The following is a 20,625-nucleotide window of genomic DNA, read 5'->3' on the forward strand; positions in this document are numbered from 1 at the left end:
TTTAGATGTGTTTTGTTTATTTCTTGCAAGGAAAACTAAATCAAAAGGTATTATAATATAGCTGGGTTTAATTGAAATTTGCTTGTTTTGAGGAATTAGATAGAATAGTATTAAATTAGAAATATAATAATTGAGAATGTCCACAACATGAATCATCAACTCAATGAAAGATACAAGAATCTACAGGTCGAGCAAGTCTCGTAAATTTCACGATTGCGAGCCACGCTTCACGCAACCGTGTTTGCGTACTTGTGTTTCGAGTTGCGTGGTCGTGCGGAGTTATATTTACCAATTCGCGCAATCGTACTTGAGACGCTGACACGTGTCAGGTGAGGTGTTTGAAAATTTGTGTAACTTGATTCTGTGGTTAAACTTTTGTTTTATTTTTTTTTCGCAGAAAATTTTTAGATGAAGTAATCGTATGATGAAGATAACACAGAAAATACAAGAGGGCAGCATACTTTGCAAAACAACTGTTACAATTTGAAATCAACAAGTTGTTGTCTTGCAGGTAAAAAAAGTGACTTTTTAAAAAAATTATATCTTGGAAACTAAAAATTATTTTTATTTATAATTGAAACATGTAAAAGTATAGTACTCTCAAAAAAATTTCAGCCAAAAATATTCATTTTTGTAGAGTTGACTGCAATTTTTCGACAACAGCCCTTTTTTGTGGTGAGCAGCATAACAAGTCCAGTCTCATCTGAAATCAAAGTTTCTTGTAGTTTATACCTCTGGCTAGTGAATGAACAAATGATTTTTTATTAGATGAGGTCATTTTTGTTTTATAAAAAAAAACTACTTTAAAAATGAGAAAAATTGGGGTCAAAAATGTGTTTAAACTTATGTAAAATCTTCAAATTTCATTTTTTTTAATTCCTTCGTTCATATTCTAGCCAGAGGTATAAACTACAAGAAACTTTTTGATTTCAGATGAGACTGGACTTAGTTATGCTGCCAACGCAAAAAAAACTTAAACTCTACAAAAATGAATATTTTTGGCTGAAACTTTTTTTGAGACTACCTTAAGTACTATACTTTTACATGTTCCAATTATAAATAAAAATAAATTTTAGTTTTCGAGATATATTTTTTTTAAAAAGTCACTTTTTTTACCCACAAGACCTATGTAACCCCTTAAAAAAATGTTTCAAAGAATATGTTTGATGGCCAAGATGCATACATATATTTAGAAGGAAAGTTCCTGATTTCTGTAGTATAATACATAATACCAAAGAGGAAGTAGCCCTAAGCGCCGGACTCCACTTGCGATTTGTAGTTGTGAAGATTGAACACATTCTTTCAAATAGAAGTCAATCCATGATTATTTAGTCACAAATGGATTGACTTGTATTTGAAACAATGTGTTCAATCTTCCTGATTACAAATCGCAAGTGGAGTGCGGCGGTAATAACACCAAAATATTCCATATAGGTCCATACAAGGTACACAGACATTGAAAAATTCCTGGAATATCCCCGAAAACATGTTCCCTGAACATCCCAGGAAAATCCTGTGTCAGCATTTTAAACATTACCTGAATGTCTTATTGGAACATTCCATGAATGTCCACGAATGTTCTCTGGACATTCAAAATATATTTTGTAGACATTCCCTGGATATACCAGAAATACAGTGATGAGCGCTCTAATAACCGGCAAAATAGCACAAAAGATGTATTAAGTAGTGAGATAAAAAGACATGAAACTAGTCGAGCTGGGAAATTTAGCGATATTAACTTATACATTTAGATTGTATTGATTGTGTACCACCTTCAGACATATCAGACGAGTTTGGAAACTACCACTGTCACAGTGACAGTTTTAGTTGACATACTCCTCCGATATGTGTAAAGGTGGGATCAATATAACGTAAATTTAAAGGTTAATTTCGCTAAATTTCCCAGCTCGACTAGTTTCATTTCTTTTTATCTCACAACTAAATATGTTGCCCATATTTTGCCGGTTATTAGGGCACTCATCACTGTACATCCTTGCTGATGTGACAATACCTCCTATCTGTTTTTTCATGAGTTTTGTATGAGAGATGGAAAAACATGTTTTAAGGTCACCTCCTGTGTTCATATGTAAGTTTTGACTTGTTTTGTAGTTCATAGATAGTTTAATTTACTACAAAACAAATATCATATGAAAACAGGAGGTGACCCTAAGACAAGTTTTTAGTCTCTCTTACAAAACTCATGAAAAAAACAGATAGGATGTATTATTACATCACTGACGATATGTGGCCATACCAAATAATACATCCTTGATAAATATAAACATTTTTATTGAACAAAATCTTTTCATACATTTTTTAATGCAATTTACTGATATTCCTAAATATTTCAAAAAAATGTGTCACATTTGCTTTGTAAACCTTTCTTTTGCCTTTCGTAGCCACATATTCCGTTTCCTTCCTGGTTTTTTGTAGACCACTTCTCTCAGCTGATTCTAAAAAAAAAATAAAATAAATGGTAATTTTTCTATCCTTTACAATTAACAATCAGAAGAAATATTATTTACAGATAATGATATGCATAATAATAATAGGTTTGTTTTAGCATCAGTTTCAAACAGTTTGAAATCATCAGCGAATAGTGGACCAGCGCGAGTAGAGGGGATCGCACTGGTGACTGTATTATGTTCTTTTACCGACCAACTGTTTGCTGACGGTTTTTGACTAGTTTGACTGTTTGCTAGAATAAACTTAATAATAATGAATATTTTGTATTTTGACAATGACATCTGATGTGGAAGTCAAAACATTAATAAAATTATTTTTTCAAGTTAACTTTCACATGCGCGTCTTAAAATTGTACTTTTAATACTTATATCATAAATAACTATTAAAACTATCTTAAGAGGTAACAGTATCGATCAACAGGTAGCGTAAAGGTGTTCCAAGATTGCGGCTGTAATTTTGAATATTTTTTCGAGATATTTGGCACACATATTCTTAATATAATAAAGAATGGTGGTACAGAGCCCAATTTGAAAAATATATTAATATGTGGAAATTACTTTGTAATTAAATACAATATAAAAAAACGAGCTTGTACCGCCATTAAGAAGAACAAAAAAATACACTTTCTTCAAATACAACTTTTTTATCCGATTTTGTGTTATTTTGGAACTACTAAAATTTTTTATTTCATTAGTAGTTCCAAAATTACACAAAATCTAGGCATCAGATAAAAAAGTTTATTTGAAGAAAGTGTATTTTTTTGTTCTTCTTAATGGCGGTACAGGCTCTTTTTTAAATATTGTATAATTACAGAGTAATTTCCACATATTAATATATTTTTCAAATTGGGCTCTGTACCGCCATTCTTTATTATTTTACGAATACGTGTGCCAAATACCTCGAAAAAATATTCAAAATTACAGTGGCAATCTTGGAACACGTTTTGGCTACCTGTTGATCGCTACTGTATTAACTTAAAACATTGTAATTTGCTAAACCAGTATATTTTACTCTACTACAACTCTACTAGCTACCTCATTTTCCACTGTTTGTAAAGACTTGTTTACATGGGTAGAGTTTTGAGGAGAGTAGAGTAGCGGTAGTACTCTACCAAAAATGGCTTGATACCATTCACATGAGGAGAGTACAAGTATAGTACTGATGCTAGTATAGTGAAACCGATTTTTGTATTTTTAAACACTCTTGATTATAAGTGCACCTTAAATTCTTAATTTTTTGCTTAAGCTCGTTTACTCCAAAGCCTCCTTTGCCATTCTTTCGATGATTTCATCCTCCGCAGCTTGCTGCAAACTTTTATTTCTGTAGTATACACTACCCAAATTCCATAAACACTGGTATTCGCCGTATTATAGCTCTACAAGTTTTAAAGTTTCATCTTCGGTGAACTTCATTTTCACTATTTACACAAAACACAATTCCAGCCAGAATGACAGCGCCCCCATGTACTCTCCTACCTACTCTATTCTGCCATAATTGAGCGTGTTCCATGGGTAGAGTGTGCAGCCGAGTAGACATTTTGGCAGTAGTGGTGGTCATAGAGTAGTTACTTTGCCATAGGTTGCTAGTCACTCTACTTTAACTCCAACTATACACTCTACCAGCTATTCTACTGTGCTGAGCATTTTTACAGGTAGAGTTACTCTACTCTATCAAGTACTTGCATCATTACTCTACCCGTGTAAACAAGTCTTAAATCTACTGAATGAAAATCTACTTAATCTTAATCTACTCTTAATGAAAAATGTCTAAAATCATTTACCCACCTAGTATTATTGTAGAATTTAAGACAGTCCAGTGCCTTATAAATAATTTCAATATGAATATTTTTTCCTTTAATTCTCCTTTGATAGCACTCCATTTTAGATTTTGGGGAACTTATTTCATTGTGTTTATAGCCCATATTTATTGAAGGAACCCAATCTGGAGATTGTTATTATCGATTAAGTCGGCTGGTTTTCCTATTTTCCTATAAGATTAAAATGTTAACATCTTCAAAAATCGTTACTGTTGTAATTGTAACTTACCAGATATAAAATGATTACAGCAGACAGGACAGGAAAATTTTCATTTCGCTAGTAAAACCTGTACATTGTATTGCATTTAACCATTGTTGTCTCTCAGATACCTTATTTAGTTCAGTTTAAAAGTGAACTTTATCACAATTACTTTGCATTTCACACTTCAAAACACAACACCAATGAAGCATATTATCTTTCTAAATTAATACTTCCAGAGAAAATGTTAAATTAATCTTTGTACAACACAAAATTACAAAGAAATACAACTAAAATTATCTAAAACTCATGAAGAACAGATAGAATAAGATTTATCTTTTACACCCAGTAGCCATATTGAGAATAGTATATTATTATCAGTAGAAACGATTACATTTAAATTTGGTAAATATAACTCCGCACGACCACGCAACTCGAAACACAAGTACGCAAACACGGTTGCGTGAAGCGTGGCTCGCAATCGTGAAATTTACGAGACTTGCTCGACCTGTAGATTCTTGTATGAAACAAGTGAGGTAATAATCTGGGAAAATTAGTAAAAAACAAGGAAAATTAATTACCAGCTATTTTATTGCTGGACATGCTGAAATCAAATCTTAAGATTTCCTATATTAGTAATATAGCTGTGCAAAGTCCACAGAAAGTGTGCTATTTTGTTTATAAACAAATTAGCACTCCGAAATCTTTTTTTTTTATTATTGCTCTATAACTCCGAAAATTTTAACTTTAAACCAAAACACTCACATAAAAATTGACAGTAATTTAATTCTGCACATTGATAATTTATTCCAATTTCCTTCGACGGAAATTTTCTTCGGAAAATTCGGGTTTTCCAAACAAAATCTTTAATTTTCAACTAAAATTTGAGGGAAGTAATTATTTATCAATAATTAAATAATTTGGTGACAGTGACATAAATCTTTTTTGTTATGAGTGTCTTGAAGATATGAAAATTTGTATGTACAAAGAGGACCGGAATTAAAAGGTATCTAATGGTTCAAAGATTAAAATCCTGTTGTTTATAACTCTGTCGCAAATGCCGGTCAAATTTGACCGGTTATACCTGGAATCACTCCTCGCAATTCAATTTGTTTTTCTTCGAAAAGGACACAGAAGCCGTGCTCTTTTCAACAGCGTTAACTTAATTTAATTTAATCTAATATTTTCTGAGGGGTTCTATTTGTTTATAAGCCAAAAAATTGTTTCTTTATAACATTCCTGAGACCGCTCAAATGGTCCAATTTCAATCCTGTAAGGTACGTTGAATAGGTACAGTGGAACCTCGATAACTCGGATTAATCGGGACCACGACCGATCCGGGTTATCGAAAATCCGAGATAGCCGGAGAATATGGTAAAAATTAATAAAATACGGTATACTTACAGATAAACTCCGTTAGAATTGAAATAACATGAAATATATTTATAAATATGCACAGTATTACCTACTCATTAAAATTACTAAAAAAAACACCAAACCCAAACGTAAGCAGAACAATACCAGACACACAATACTAAAGACCATTGTTTATAAAAGAATTTTTTAAATAGTCTTTCCTAAACAATGCTGACAGTTTGAAATAAAAAGGAATAGATACTTCAGACAGCTGGCTGTTGTTTCTGCGGCGTGTACTATGAGTCATTTTTAATCTCGTGTTCAAATTACACACATAAGTACACGACACAGAGAGTCTAGACACATTATCTCTCAAATATTATATTACATACATTTTTATTGTTGAAAGGATTGTCTGGTAATTAACTATTTTGATTGGAAATAAGCCACAATTAAATTGAAAAATACAAAATATTGAAAATCAAAATGTTTATCTGATGAAAATCGGTCCGGGTTAGCCGGACTTCCGGGTTATCGGGGGCCGACTTATCGGGGTTCCACTGTATAGTGCTTTTTTATATGAAAATCATAGTTATTCTGGTGTATCATAACCATCATAATCTTTCTGGATATTATTTCGACCGAAATTTTTTAATTAACATTTTAATTATTGCTAAACTATTGGTTAGATTGTCGCCGGTCTCCTGATATACAGAGAGGGGCTAAATTATGGAATAAATTCATTTTCTCTAAAATGGACGATTTTAGAGAAAAATCCCGAAACAGGTCGATTTTTATTTTTAAATTAAATTTCTTGGCATATATTTCAAACTAGTGACGTCATCCATCCGAGCGTGATGACGTAATTATTTTTTTAAATAGGAATATGGGTTCGTGTTGTAGCTCATTCAAATGAAAACAATGGGTCATGGGTCAAAAAATTTTGAATTAAATTAATTGACGCAAGAAGAAGAATGCATGTAATTTATTTAACTCAAAATACATTCTATTGCTGTCAGAAAATAGAAAAAAATGTTTATTTTGCAAATAAACATTGCTTTTAGCTTAAATTAAAAGTTCAAACTGCCAATAGGTAGGAGGGAGGCTGTTTGTGATTTAATTTAAGCGAAAAGAAATGTTTATTTGTGAAATAAACCTTTTTTTCTATTTTCTGACAGCAGTACAATGTATTTTGAGTTAAATAAATTACATACATTCTTCTTTTTGCGCCAATTAATTTAATTCAAAATTTTTTTTGGCAACCCTGTATAAATACCTAATGATATTAATGTTTATATTACTGAATAGAGAATTAAACGCCCTTTCAAATGACCTACCACACGACCCCTATTCCCATTAACAAAATTATCGATTACGTCATCACGCTCAGATGGATGACGTCACTAGTATGAAATATATGCCAAAAAATTGTAATTTAAAAATAAAAATCGACCTCTTTCGGGATTTTGCTCCAAAATCGTCCGTTTTAAAGAAATGAATTTATTCCATAATTTAGCCCCTCTGTATAATCTACTATAATAAATTTTTCATGTCTTCAATTATTTAATTATTGATAAATAATTAGGTACTTCCCTAAAATTTTAATTGAAAATGGCAGATTTTTTGGGAAAACTCGGATTTTCTGAGTAAAATTTTTGTTGAAGGAAATCGGAAAAAAAATAACTTTGTGCAGAACTAAATTACGGTGAATTTTTATTTGAGTGTTTTTGGCTCAAAGGAAAAATTATAGGAGTTACAGACCACTAATTGAAAAAAAAAGAAGATTTAGGAGTGCTAATTTGTTTATAAATAAAATAACACACTTTCTGCGGACTTGTCATACCCCATATTACTAATATATGCAATCTTAAGATTCGATTTTAGCAATAAAATAGCTGGTAAATAATTTTTCCCAAAAATGGTATTTTTTCGATAATTTTCCCAGACTATCAACAAAATCCAAGAAACCGAAGCGCCAACCCAAATTCTGAGCAGTCTCAACATGATAAGGTTAATATCCCCAAGAATCGCTATACTCTCCGGCTGTCATGGCGGTGTCGAAATGAAATTGCGACTGTCGAAATGAATTAGAATCAGGGCCCGAAACGGACTGTAGCTCTCTTTCCTTGTCTAAGGACTGTAGCATTGGCCATGAGCCGATGGGTAGAGGGGATTTGACAGCTTTCGCCAGCGCTGTTAGTGGCAGTTTTGTGCATTTATCTGATAAATTTAAATGGCGCGCCATGGGTAGAGGAGAGGGGATTTGACGGTTTTCGCCACAGCTGTTAGTGCAGCGTTGCCACATTTAGTAGATTTCTACTTTTTTGGTAGATTTTTGATATTTTTTAAAAAATTCTAGTAGGCAATATTTTTTAGTAGATTTTTGTTATATTTCAACATTTTCTTATGACTAAAATAAAATTTGCTTTTTAATAGTATTTACCCCATTTCTAAATTAATTTTTAGACATTTTGTTACAATTTCCCAATGTCATTACCGAAAATAAGATTCAGGGGTGGGATTCTGTGTACCGACCGCTTTCTATCAATGTCAATATATTTGAATTTTTAGTTTTAATTCAAATATTTTCTTGTTTTACAAGTGTCACTTCAGCATCAACTAGCAAAACTAGAAAATAATTCAATAAAAGCTAAAAATTCAAATATTTTCACGACAATTGACATCGATAGAAAGCGAAGTGTAGATATCTACAGTGCACGGAATCTAGCCCCAGGACGTAGATGATGAATATTAAACAGAAATGAAACTGGATTCTGGTGTAACAAACTTGCAGATTTCAAGTAGCAGTGCAATCAGTACCTATTTCAGGTATTATTGAAGAGTTCTGGGCTTGGATTCTGTGCACTGTAGATATCTACATGTCGCTTTCAATCGATATTTGAACATCAAAATATTTGAATTTTTAGCTTTAATTGAATTATTTTCTAGTGTTGCTAGGTTATACTCTAATTGATGCTGAAGTTCCACTTAGTAAAACAAGAAAATATTTGAATTAAAACTAAAAAATTCAAATATATTGACATTGATAGAAAGCGATAGGCGTTAGCGATACGTACACAGAATCCCACCCCTGGTATTCGGTGGTCGGTGAGCCTGTTAGAAGCTAACGATGGAAAACTAAAATATCTAAGGCCCGGGCTTTTCACCTCCGAATAAAAGTTATTCGGAGGTTTATTTGACAGATTTACATGTAATCTGCCGGATAAACTTCCTAATAAATATTTATTCGGAGGTGAAAAGACCGGGCCTAATTATAATATATGTAACTTTGCAAAACAACAAATGTTGTGTTTGCGTGTTTCTAATGTAAAATGCGAAATAATTGTTTGAAGAATGTGATCCAGATATGCAGATGTTAAAATCAGTGGATGACAAAATATTATATACAAATATTAAATATGAAACTGATAAAAATTAATTATAGTTGGTCATTTTGTTCCCCAGTTAAAATATAAAAAAGTTTGGTTTTTGTTTACAAACAGTCATATTAATTTCTAGTTAAACTCCCTCTGTGGCTCAGTGGTAAGAGCGCCTACCTTTGGATCGAAAGGTCCGAATGGTCGTGAGTTTGAATCTCACCAGGGTAGAGAATTTTTCGTTTATTATAAATTAATAAATGAAAATAGTTTCTATCCTTGTGGGATCGGTACCCACCGGAGGGACCGCAGACGTTCGGATACAATTAGCGTCTCTGCAAAGACAATGACATCGACTTTGCAAAGTAACAAGACACTTACTCAACACACACACTACACATAAAGTCGACTTTACACTACATGATTTATCACGTGATTTATCATATGATTTTGCCCATGACGAGCCGCATGACAATGCTTATGATAAAACACATGCAATGCTTATGGCAAAATCATATGACAAATCACACAGTGTAAACATGTAAATTTTACTCCATGACCAAATCATATGACAAATCACATGATAAATCATGTAATGTAAAGTCGACTTAACACTAGCTACCTAATTGGTAAAATCCACTGTACCATCATGGTACCATGCCAATGCCCATTAGTTGTCGAGGCATTAGCTAAATAAAAAAAATTTCTAGTTAGTCAGCTGTTATTTTTATTATAAAAAGTCATAAATTATATACAAATATATTAATAAAGTTTTATAGTATATTTTAGTTTTTGATAAGTAGATTTTAGTAAGCTAAACTTAACAGTAGATTTTCTAAATAAAATGTGGCAACGCTGTGTTAGTGGCAGTTGGCAGTTTTGTTTTGTGCATTTGATAAACTTCACAAACTGAAATGGCGGGTAATATGGATTTTTCAAAAAAGAAAACAAGATATTGCAGCTGTTGTATTGATTCATGTAAAAATATTGAATATAACAGTACTGGATGCAGTTATTATATTCGGAAACATTGCGTACATGTCCTGTATCAACTAAATCCTTTCCTTTTTTGGTGTTGCTGATTGAAATTGGATATCATGGGAAATAAGACTGAATCCAGTATAATGTTTAATATTTATTTTGATAGAATTCAAACAAATTACAATTGATACAAATTACAAATTTTAATAAGCAAAGCAGTAAGCACACAAAAATAAACAGAGGTAACCTTTAAAATGTTAAATAATTCATATATAAACTTATTCTTTTTCTCAATGGTCTCTTGCGTAAGCAGTCATCCAGTCTCACGAACTTATATATTAAATATTAAAATTATAATGAATAAAATAAAAAAATTCGTGTATTCGTTTAGTAATCAGGTTACAATAATATTTCAGATCATAATTTGTGTCTTTCTAGATAAGTATCTATTTTTCTCGTTTTGTATATTTCACATACATAAATTTTATCAGAAAATTAAAGTTTCAAACCGCGAGATAGCGCTACCGTCGAAACTCACAGCCAATAGCCACCTTTACTTAACAAGCCATGAAGAGAAAAAGGCAACATCGCAATTGATGACGTGCGTAGTCCGACTTTCGGACTACCGCTTTTGAAAACACAATTTTAAAGTAGAAATTCTGGTAAAATTTATAGTATTTTTTGAGTCGAACAAGAAAATATTATTAATTAGAAGTTTGTACAAAATAAAATTAAAAGTACTTCCTTGTAAGTAACGTTTATTATACAAAAAAAAAACCAATAACAAGAATATACATGGGATTAATTTTTGTCGAATCCTAAGAAAACTAATGAGTATTTTTCAAAAATTTAAACGCAGAGTGAAAGATTACGTTAGGACCGAGGGCCGAAAGTCCCTGAAAACTTCTATGTTTATTTTAATAAGTTACAGGGGCGAAAAATTAAGAAAATTTAGTGTGATTTTTAGTTTCAAATATGTCATTCAAAAACAACTTTTCATTCATTCTAAGGGACTTTCGCCCTCGGTAATAAAGTAATCTTTCATTCAGCGTTTAAATTTTTCAAAAATACTTATTAGTTTTCTCAGGATTCGAAAAAAATGATTGCATTTAAAATACACTGAAAATTTTGACAGACGTCAAACTTTTGCATTTTGTTCCTTTCCCTTTAAAGTTTTTCGCACTTATTTAGAAACACCCTGAATTGATAAAGAACAAAAATCCAGTTGTTAAAGTAGCTAACTTTTTTTATTATCCAACATAAGCGAATTAATCAAAACAAAACAGAATGTTATTAAGAAAACCAGAGTCTATAGTTGGGTTTTAATATATTATTATTATTATACAAAAAAAACCAATAACAAGAATATGTGTAAAATACTTTATTTTAAATAAATAATATCTTATTTTAAATTATATACAAATATATCGCTAGAAATAACTATAACAACAATTTCTCACATGGTTTGATGTGAAGTGTTGGGGTTTAGAGTCGATAACTTTCTTTTTTTGTTATTCCCCTTAGCATTACTTTTCTTTTTATAGGTACCTTTTTGAAAATTCATCACTTTGATGGCTGCTATTTTTGTTTTTTGTATAATTATTTAAAACAATATTACACATAATTTTTATAATAGCAGAATAAACTTTGAAGGCATTTTCCCCACATTCACACTCAAATTCAAAATTTAAATGAAAGCCTTCATGTTGTATACTTTTCATTACCAAACATGATAACAGCTTCAGGTGACAATTGTGCTGCAAAAATAATTTTTCAAGATTGGGACTATTTATAGTCCCAATTTCAGGCTATAACATATTAAAAAAATCACTTGAATCGGCCAACAGGTTCAGTAAATATAAGACATCAAAAATGACAAAAATTTTAAGTGGACGCATTTCTATATGCACGTAAGTTTATATAAAAATATATTATACTATAAAATATATTATATAAAAATATATTATATTGAACTAAAATCATCTTAATACATACCTTTTAATATTCTTTATAATTTGGAGCACGAAATATTGTAAAATGTTTGAGTTTTTCTGTAAATACTGTGAATATTATTTAAAAACATTTAAAAATAAATGAGAACTGTCAGAATTAACCGGTCTACGCTTAGATGTTGCCAAGTTTCAACTTCATGGCTTGTAAAGTAAAGGTGGCTACGACTGTAGACATTTCCCAGTTCCGTATTGACAGTTCATTGACATTTTCCCGCCAAATTTCTAGAATGAAATGTTATTGAAGTTTATTATTTGTTATTATTTTATATAGAAAATATTCAAACTAAAAGAATATGATTAATACCAAAAAAGAGTAAGTTATTGTTATGATTTAATGATTTGTAAGATAAAATATGTAAAATTTTATATTTTTGCAGAAGATGTTTAAAAGAAGTTGAAAACATTTTGTCTTTGGCAAAGCTCTCTAAAGATGATATTAAACCTTTATCCCAAGCAATATATTTTACTGAACAAAATTTATACAATCATAACTTTCGTTTATTACAGTTGGATCCACGTTTATTACAAGAAATAACAGAAGGCTCTGAACTGTGTTTTAAAGGAGAAAAAGATGAAGAACTTGTAATCTGTTCTGAAACACAGACATTTCAAGTAGTTGAAGCAGAGACTTCTAACAGTTTATTATTAGTAAATGATATGAAATTTCCCAAAGATATTGATGATAGTTTGAGTTCAACAGTTCATGGAGTAAAGGTAAAAGGGATATTCTATGAGTATCTAGAAGCATCAGTAGGCAAACCACATTTAAAGAAGTTAGACGATTTACTTAAATCCTTCCCTTACAAAGGTCCAGAACACGAGTTTGAGGTAAACAAAGAAAATCTTTACAGTTTTGATGATTTGTGTGATAAAATTCAGGCCTCTAAAAGTGAATTAAAGGAAGCATTAAGCACGATGACTGTTGTAGAAATTAGTGGTAAAATAAGAACTTTGGATATTGAATATCATTTTCGAATATTGTCCTATATGTTAAAATTACTAGAAGAAAACTCATGGGAGTTAGACGAAGTTGACTTCAAAGAAACAGTTGATTCTTTAAAAGAATTAGCTCCCAAAGAAGTTGTTTCACATTTATTTGATAAATATACAGAGGAATCAAAGGAAATTGATGGTATAGCTTTGTATAAGTATAAGGAAGATGAAGTTTGCAAATTTTTTGCAAAAGTTTTACTACATGAAACTGGCAAGTTCAATTTAAATGAATTTTTACAAGCTTGGAGAGACTCTGTACCAGAAGGTATGGTGCCCGATGAAGAAATGCTCTATGGTATTGCCATCATAGACAGAAAGTCTAATCCTAATTTTATTTGGGCATTTGAAGAGAGTAATTTGCCTGAAAATATAAATGAGAGATTCAAAATTTTATTTGCTGCCAAGGAAAAGTGGAGTGTTCCAGAGATATCACCTTATATAAAGTATGTATTTCACTTTACACTTTTTCTGTTTGACTTGATGGTGGCGGATATTTAACACTTTCACTGCATTAAGGATATTTTATAAGTTGACTGCATTATGACTCATATGTCCTGTAGTAAACCTTTGCCACAGTGTGTTACAGCCCATATATGACTCGTAAAGGTAAAGCCATTTAAAAGGTGCCAGTGATATAAAAGGTGATTAAAGGGTGCCAGTGATTAAAGGGTGCCCGAGTGCCCGTTGAAAATAAGAGATATATGTGAGGTCAAATTATTATTGAATATAATATTGGACATATCGATACCTCACTTCAATAGCGTAACAAGTCCAAAATTAGAATATTTGAGAGAGAAAACGAAGACAAAGAAATTTCGTATGTTATATTCTATATATTTTTTTCAATTTTCATTTTTTATGAACGAAAATAAGTAATTTAGTGTTATAGGACTGTAGAACATTTTAGTGCATGAAAATATTTATATATTTGTTTAAACTAACTGAAATTTAAACTTTAGTGACATTGTTACACTATTGAACTAAACTTTTTTCTTGAATTACGACATAAATTAGCTACTTTTTGTAATAGAGGTCTGTCTAGTGACTATGGATTTGAGATAAAATTAATTTGTTAGAAAATTAAACTTTTAATTTGAAACAAAATTAAATAAATACAAATTATTCAGAGTCGGACTCAGGCCCCTCCTCTACTCCATCTTTTTCTGGCAAATGTGGCTAAAATGGTCAATAAACCTGTCTAATGGCATTTTCCTCACAAGGATCCACTAGATCTTTCTTTTCATTTTTATCGACTGAAGGGCTTTTTTTGAAGACTGGTTTTAACTGGATTTTCTTATTTTGTCCTTGATTCCTAAGTTCTTTATTATTTTGTTTGATGTCAATAGTCTTGAAAGTATTTTGTGTATAAGAAGTTTTATAAAAAATTATAATCGGGTGCATTTTTACTATTTTGATAATTTTTAAGTCATTCCAAATAACTTTTTCTTTTTCCGTATTTTTACTGAAATTTTTACTCATTTCGCTACTTAGTGACTATAAATCATAAATATCTTGAGAGTGCAAATTTCATTCACATTGTAGAGAATCCCATTTTTTTTGCTGATTTGCCTTTTAATAACACGCTTTTTCTCTCTTTCTGTGGTGGCATGCATGCTATGCTTCATTTTGTGTGTGACCTTTCTCTAAAAATTTGTGTGTAATTGTCTTGATTTTATTTTGCCCTGTGCAGTTATCAGAGTAGACAGTAGACAATGACAGGTTCTCCTTTGCATGCTTCACTTTTCAAAAAATTATAGATACCATTACCAATTTCATTGGTCCCCCTCTTTGCAATTCCTTCATGTCAGAAAAAGCACTATCCAATTTTTGATTTTATGTCAAACACGGTAAAGTTGTAACTAGACAGTGTTCGTTTATAATAGACACTACTAATTTCACCACAAGGAGTAGAGAGAACGGCTTGAATATCGAAAGACAACACTTGAACGTTTTCACCTGATTGCAAATCTTGAATCTTTTCTTGTAGGCTTAAATCTTTCTCCCTTAAATGCGCTTCATTTGCTTCTCAGGTCATTTTTCTGTTCATCATTTCCATTTCCATTTGTGTAACTAGTACATAAGTTGCATTGGTCTTGTTTGGGAATGTGAGAAACTTTATGACCACTGCATTTTCGTTGATTTCTTGAATACTGCTTCTTGCCAAATGTAATATGAATGCACCACAGGAGTTAAAAAGCTTTTTGTTCATATTAGTTAAGTTAAATTCACTCATTTTTAGATCAAGATGTAACAACTAAGAAACCGTGTGTCACATTGAAAGAAAAATCCTTCTTGTTCGATACTGTAACAAGTCAAGTTGTTACACTATTGAACTAAAACATTTATAAATTTGGAGTTGTTACATAAATTGATTACGTCCTCTATGAACTAAAAGCCGAATTTCAACTTATGTCAGTATTGAAATTGGTAGAGATATATGTATTGCGAATGCCATGATTGCAATAACTAAAATTTGAATTTTTTTGACTTGTTACACTATTGAACTGAGGTATCGATATACTTACCATACAAAAGCAGGAGTGTGACACAACTTTCGGAAAGCTGAAGCTATAATACAAATAAAATGTTTCGTTTCAACATTTACTATTTAAAAACTGCACAAATATTTGAATTATACAGCCAACTGAAAATATCTCTTAAAATAAAATGAGATAAATTATGACATATTGTCTATGCAGTCAACTGTTGGTGTAATACGAGGCCTATTTGTCTCATAATGCAGGGAAGGTGTTAAATTTTTCATTAATTCATAATTAAAGTTATGTATCATGTGGTATAACAATACAAAGTTAATTATACCTAAAAACAAAATTGGTTTTTTTATACCTAATTATTTTAGCATTTGTACAGTAGAGGGTGCAGCCCTTTACAGTACAGCTGCAGCCATTGAATAGTTTACACCATTATACAGGGTGTCCAGAAACTCTTCTGACAAACGAAGACTGGAGATTCCTGAGATAATTTTAAGACAATTTAACCCAATTCACCTAGTCCGGAAATGCTAGGGAGCTAGAGCTCTTTTACTTAGGGCCTTGTAATTAGTTTTTTTAAATACCCCCAGAACGCTTATATTTAGAAAAACGATAACTGGTACACTTATTTATCTTCCAGAAATAAATTGATTCCATCAATTGCGAATTTCTAGTACCAGTCATAGGCATCCGTTTTGGGTAGGGCAACTGTTATTTTATCACATACCTTCTTTGTCTTTAATTTTTAAGGATTTTTTACACTGGATTATTAAATCATGAGGTATTATAGTATAAAAGGTAGGTACTCTTGCTTTAATTCGGAGGATACACCGTTTTCTAGAAAAATCGATGAACATTTTTGGTTTTTTGAATTTGAAAAAAAAACTATTTAGAAAAACGAAAACTGGTAATCTTCCAGAGATGAATCGATTGCATCAATTGCAAATGTATAGTATTGGTCATATGCATTTGTTTTGGGTAGATCAACAGTTATTTTATCGCATAACTTTTTTGTCTTTAATTTTTGAGCATTTTTGACACTAGATTATTAAATTATGAGGTAGGGGAGAGTTGGACAAAACCGGGTACCACTCCAAAAACCGTCTGTATCTTTTGCTATGTGAGAGTAGCAAACGTTTGCTGCAGATTGAAATATTCTCAAATGACTTAAGTTTGATATGCCAATGTCAATTTTAAAAATATTCTTAGATTTTTAATTTTTTTTATTTTTATGAAAATATTGCAAAATACCCGGTTTTGTCCAACCGGTATGATAAAACCGGATAGTAACTTAATTACCATGTAAAAAGACTAATGGACAGAAAATAAAATATTTATTAAAAGTATGTGAACAAAAATCGAAAATCTATGAAGAAGTCACAAATAAAAACTTCATCTACATCATCATAGGCACTACAGGCGTCATAAGCCCATTTGGTGCAAGACACACATTGTATCCAGCCTTTCTTCGCATTATAATTTGAAAATAGTTAATTGTAATATAGACACGCATCGTGTTATTATTTTCTTCCTCCAAACTCTCCAAAATTTTGTTTTTGGTGCAGCCCTTTTTACCACGTTTTTTCTTTTTTTTTGTCCAGTTCATTTAATTTTAATTTTTTTTCGACTGGAGATTTTTTCAATTTTTCCTACTAGCTTCTTCAACAGAAGTTAACTAAAAGCAAAAAAACCACGGCAGAAACTGGAAGTAACAACGGGTCTGATAAAATCGGGTACCTGGTTTTGTCGATTTTCAGACTACCAGGTTTTGTCAAACTCGTAAACAAGACATTAAATGTTATTTAAATTTTTAAGTTATGAAATAATATTCAAAATTTTTGGCCAAATTAAGGGTAATATACTAGGTTACATGTATTAAATTTTGAAATGGCCATTAGTTATTCATTAGAGGAGAAAACAGCTATAAACGTACCTTAAAAATCGAGTTTCCTGCATCAAAAAACAGGTGCGAGGTCTTACTGCTCCGGCACAGATTACTCAAATGAGGTAGAAATGAATACACACGACTGTTGGTGGTAAAGGGACAGTAATTTTAACATTGTCTAATAGATAGCGAGCAGACAGAAGAATTAGGGGGTACCCGGTTTTATCAACCTACCCGGTTTTGTCCAACTCTCCCCTATTGAGTACTAAAAGTTACTGTTGCACTAAGTCAGTAAAATAAACCATTTTTCTTATAAATTGTTTTCAAATTCAAAAACCGAAAAATTTTCAAATTGACTTTTCTAGAAAATGGTTTATCCTACCGACTTAAATCAAGAGTAGCTTTTGGTGCTAGAATAACTTACATTTTAATAATCTAATATTTAATTATGCAAGCTGTTTCGGAGATAATTGATACCTACCCGGTTTTGTCCAACTCTCCCCTATTGAGTACTAAAAGTTACTGTTGCACTAAGTCAGTAAAATAAACCGTTTTTCTTATAAATTGTTTTCAAATTCAAAAACCGAAAATTTTTCAAATTTACTTTTCTAGAAAATGGTTTATCCTACCGACTTAAATCAAGAGTATCTTTTGGTGCTAGAATAACTTACATTTTAATAATCTAATATTTAATTATGCAAGCTGTTTCGGAGATAATTGAGGCGTTCCATATAAAATATATATAAAACTGTATAATGTTGTAAATTTGAATTTCATAAACCATATAGAAAGAATTATTAATGCCTCTATTTTTCTAGGAGATTGGCAACAGATAAAATTGATGTAAATGCACTATTGGCCAAGCATGCGAGAGCCTCAAAAATCAATGGAGTTAAGTATTACTCATCAAAACATGGAAAATGATATTATTTACAGCATGGGTATTAAGGCTTTAATTATAAATTTATTAATAACATATTTTTTTAAATAAAACTATGGAAACTATCTTTAATATTTTACATTGACAACGATTATACCGGTGCCACTAACCTAACCTACTGCCAAATGATTTTTTTTGTTGGGAACATATTCTATTATATGTTCCCATATTCTATTATACTGTCCTAAAACTTTTCGTCTAAAATTAAAACTGGAAACACTCATCTTTTGCATGTAAAATTGTCTTCACTGATAAGGCAACTTTTCCGAAAAAGAGAGTTTTTAATTATAAAGAGGGCCATAAATGGGTTAAAGAAAATTCGAACCATATAGCCACTTTCAGCATGAATGGCAGCTATGTACGCCGTTGCTCCCGCTTGGCGGCGCTAGTGTAGTTGGGGTCAACGTTTTGACAATTCGTGAAGTTTGTATATGGTGTTTTTGTTTACGATTTAATAAATAATAAATTATGGCAAAAAATACGGATCTTGAACTGTTTGTACATTGAAAAACGAATTGAGGAGAAGGAATGCGAGAGTTACTGGAAAAAAGGAAGCCATTTAACAGCCTCCACTATTTATATAGCCATATCTATTTCCTAACTGCCCTGTCCCAGTTGCTTAGTCTCTTGTTGCCACAAGATCAAATTTATATTTTTTGGCTTCGTTTACTAGATGCTTCAGTTTTCCTTCCTTGGATGATCCTAGTTCTTCTTTATTGCCATTATCTCGTTTATTTTTTTTTTCGATTCTCGTTTCCGTTTTCTTTGCTGGGTCATCTTTGTTGGGTCTCCTAATACTGTAATCCTCTATTCTTTCCAGCTGCTCCTTTTCTTTCTTCCATTTCCATAATTCATTGTTTATTGTCAGTCTTTGGTACCCTGTTTTTGTGCTATTTCCTTTGATTTTCTCTTCCTTAGCAATTCTTCTTATTTTGGCCATTATTTCCCTTTCCGTCCTTCGTCAGATTATCATTTATGTATATTCTATTGCTCAGTTGTTCGAGTTTCATCTTATTTTGCATTACTTTGGTCTTTTCTGTCTTGCTATCCATGTCTACCAAATATATTTTGTCTCCCAGCTTTCTTGCTTCATTAACGTTTACATTTACTCGCATTTCCATTTCTATGAATTTTTCTACCTCATTCCCTAGTAAGAGTGGTTGATCGGTGTCAATCCGCAGTCCTTGAATCACAATATTTTTCCTTCCCTCTCTTTTTAATTTTTGTATTCTTTCGTTGGAGATCTTTAATTCATTTCGTAATTGATTAATATCTTGAAGCGCCTTTTCATTAATAAATTTCAGTTCTTCCATTTTCTTTCGATATTATTTTTGCTGGAATGCGAGAGTTACTGGAAAAAAGGAAGCCCGTATCGAAGGGTAAGCTATATTAATCATCGTCTTAATAATTTTATTTCTACAGCTGAGACCAAAATAAAAATATTTATGTTGATCTGAGTTTTATAGTGAAGTATTCGATTTTTTACAGTCGAATCCAGGGGCAATACGTAATTTGTTTCAACAAAATGTTTATTGCAGAAATGTGCATTTATTGTCGGCAGATATTTATCCCTTCTTGTTGCTACATTCTACTTTTTCTCATCAGAATATCTTTGGGAAACCTTTATCCTGATGTTCTCGATAAGCACAACACTGAGGCATTTTATTTTCTCAAATTAAATTCAAAGACTCAAATTAAAAGATTGATTTGAATAGTTGACGTGACCTCCAACTACACAAGCGCCACCTACGTTGAGCTTTCCAGATTAGATGCTATTAAAATTAAACATTTGGTTAGTATAGTACCCAATTAGACTGTAAAAGCCTTACAATTACTTGTAGAGGAAAGTCGCCAATTATGGAATACCATTTTGTTTTGGGGATATTAAATAATACCTTTATAGAAATGAAAATATTCCGATGGGTGAGTTGCGGAATTTAATTAAAAAATGAATATAATAAAACAAACGGTAATTTTATTATTGGAACGAAAATGTGTTTTGTTTAGGTCTCTCGGAAGAAAGGTCGATTGTTAAAAATGAGAGCGTTTGGTGCGACTCAAAGCGGCTGCCTGTCGAGTTGTTACTAAAAAGAAATACCACAACGATT

The 20,625-nt window shown here is 31.4% G+C and overlaps 1 protein-coding gene and 1 long non-coding RNA gene across 2 annotated transcripts; one reads left to right on the forward strand and one right to left on the reverse strand.

The window, feature by feature from the left end:
- Positions 1-2,272: 2,272 nt before the first annotated feature.
- On the reverse strand, positions 2,273-4,996 carry LOC126886930 (uncharacterized). Its single transcript, XR_007698831.1, has 3 exons — positions 4,512-4,996; positions 4,251-4,445; positions 2,273-2,453 (listed from the first exon to the last, which is right to left on the reverse strand). It is a non-coding gene; the product is annotated as an uncharacterized LOC126886930 (long non-coding RNA).
- A 7,388-nt stretch (positions 4,997-12,384) lies between these two features.
- LOC126886926 (sister chromatid cohesion protein DCC1) lies at positions 12,385-18,582 on the forward strand. Its single transcript, XM_050654093.1, has 3 exons — positions 12,385-12,520; positions 12,585-13,643; positions 18,396-18,582. Exons 1-3 carry the CDS (start codon positions 12,501-12,503, stop codon positions 18,499-18,501), a joined length of 1,185 nt encoding a protein of 394 aa, XP_050510050.1. The 5' UTR covers positions 12,385-12,500; the 3' UTR covers positions 18,502-18,582.
- Positions 18,583-20,625: the final 2,043 nt, after the last annotated feature.

Source organism: Diabrotica virgifera, chromosome 6 (genome assembly GCF_917563875.1).
Source record: "Diabrotica virgifera virgifera chromosome 6, PGI_DIABVI_V3a".
Classification (NCBI taxonomy): domain Eukaryota; kingdom Metazoa; phylum Arthropoda; class Insecta; order Coleoptera; family Chrysomelidae; genus Diabrotica; species Diabrotica virgifera.

Excerpts from the sequence above, each read along its gene's own strand:
- LOC126886926 (XM_050654093.1), top strand. The coding sequence starts at position 12,501 with ATGATTAATACCAAAAAAGA. Across the intron at positions 12,521-12,584 it reads ATGATTAATACCAAAAAAGA|AAGATGTTTAAAAGAAGTTG; the intron begins GTAAGTTATTGT and ends ATATTTTTGCAG. Across the intron at positions 13,644-18,395 it reads GAGATATCACCTTATATAAA|GAGATTGGCAACAGATAAAA; the intron begins GTATGTATTTCA and ends CTATTTTTCTAG.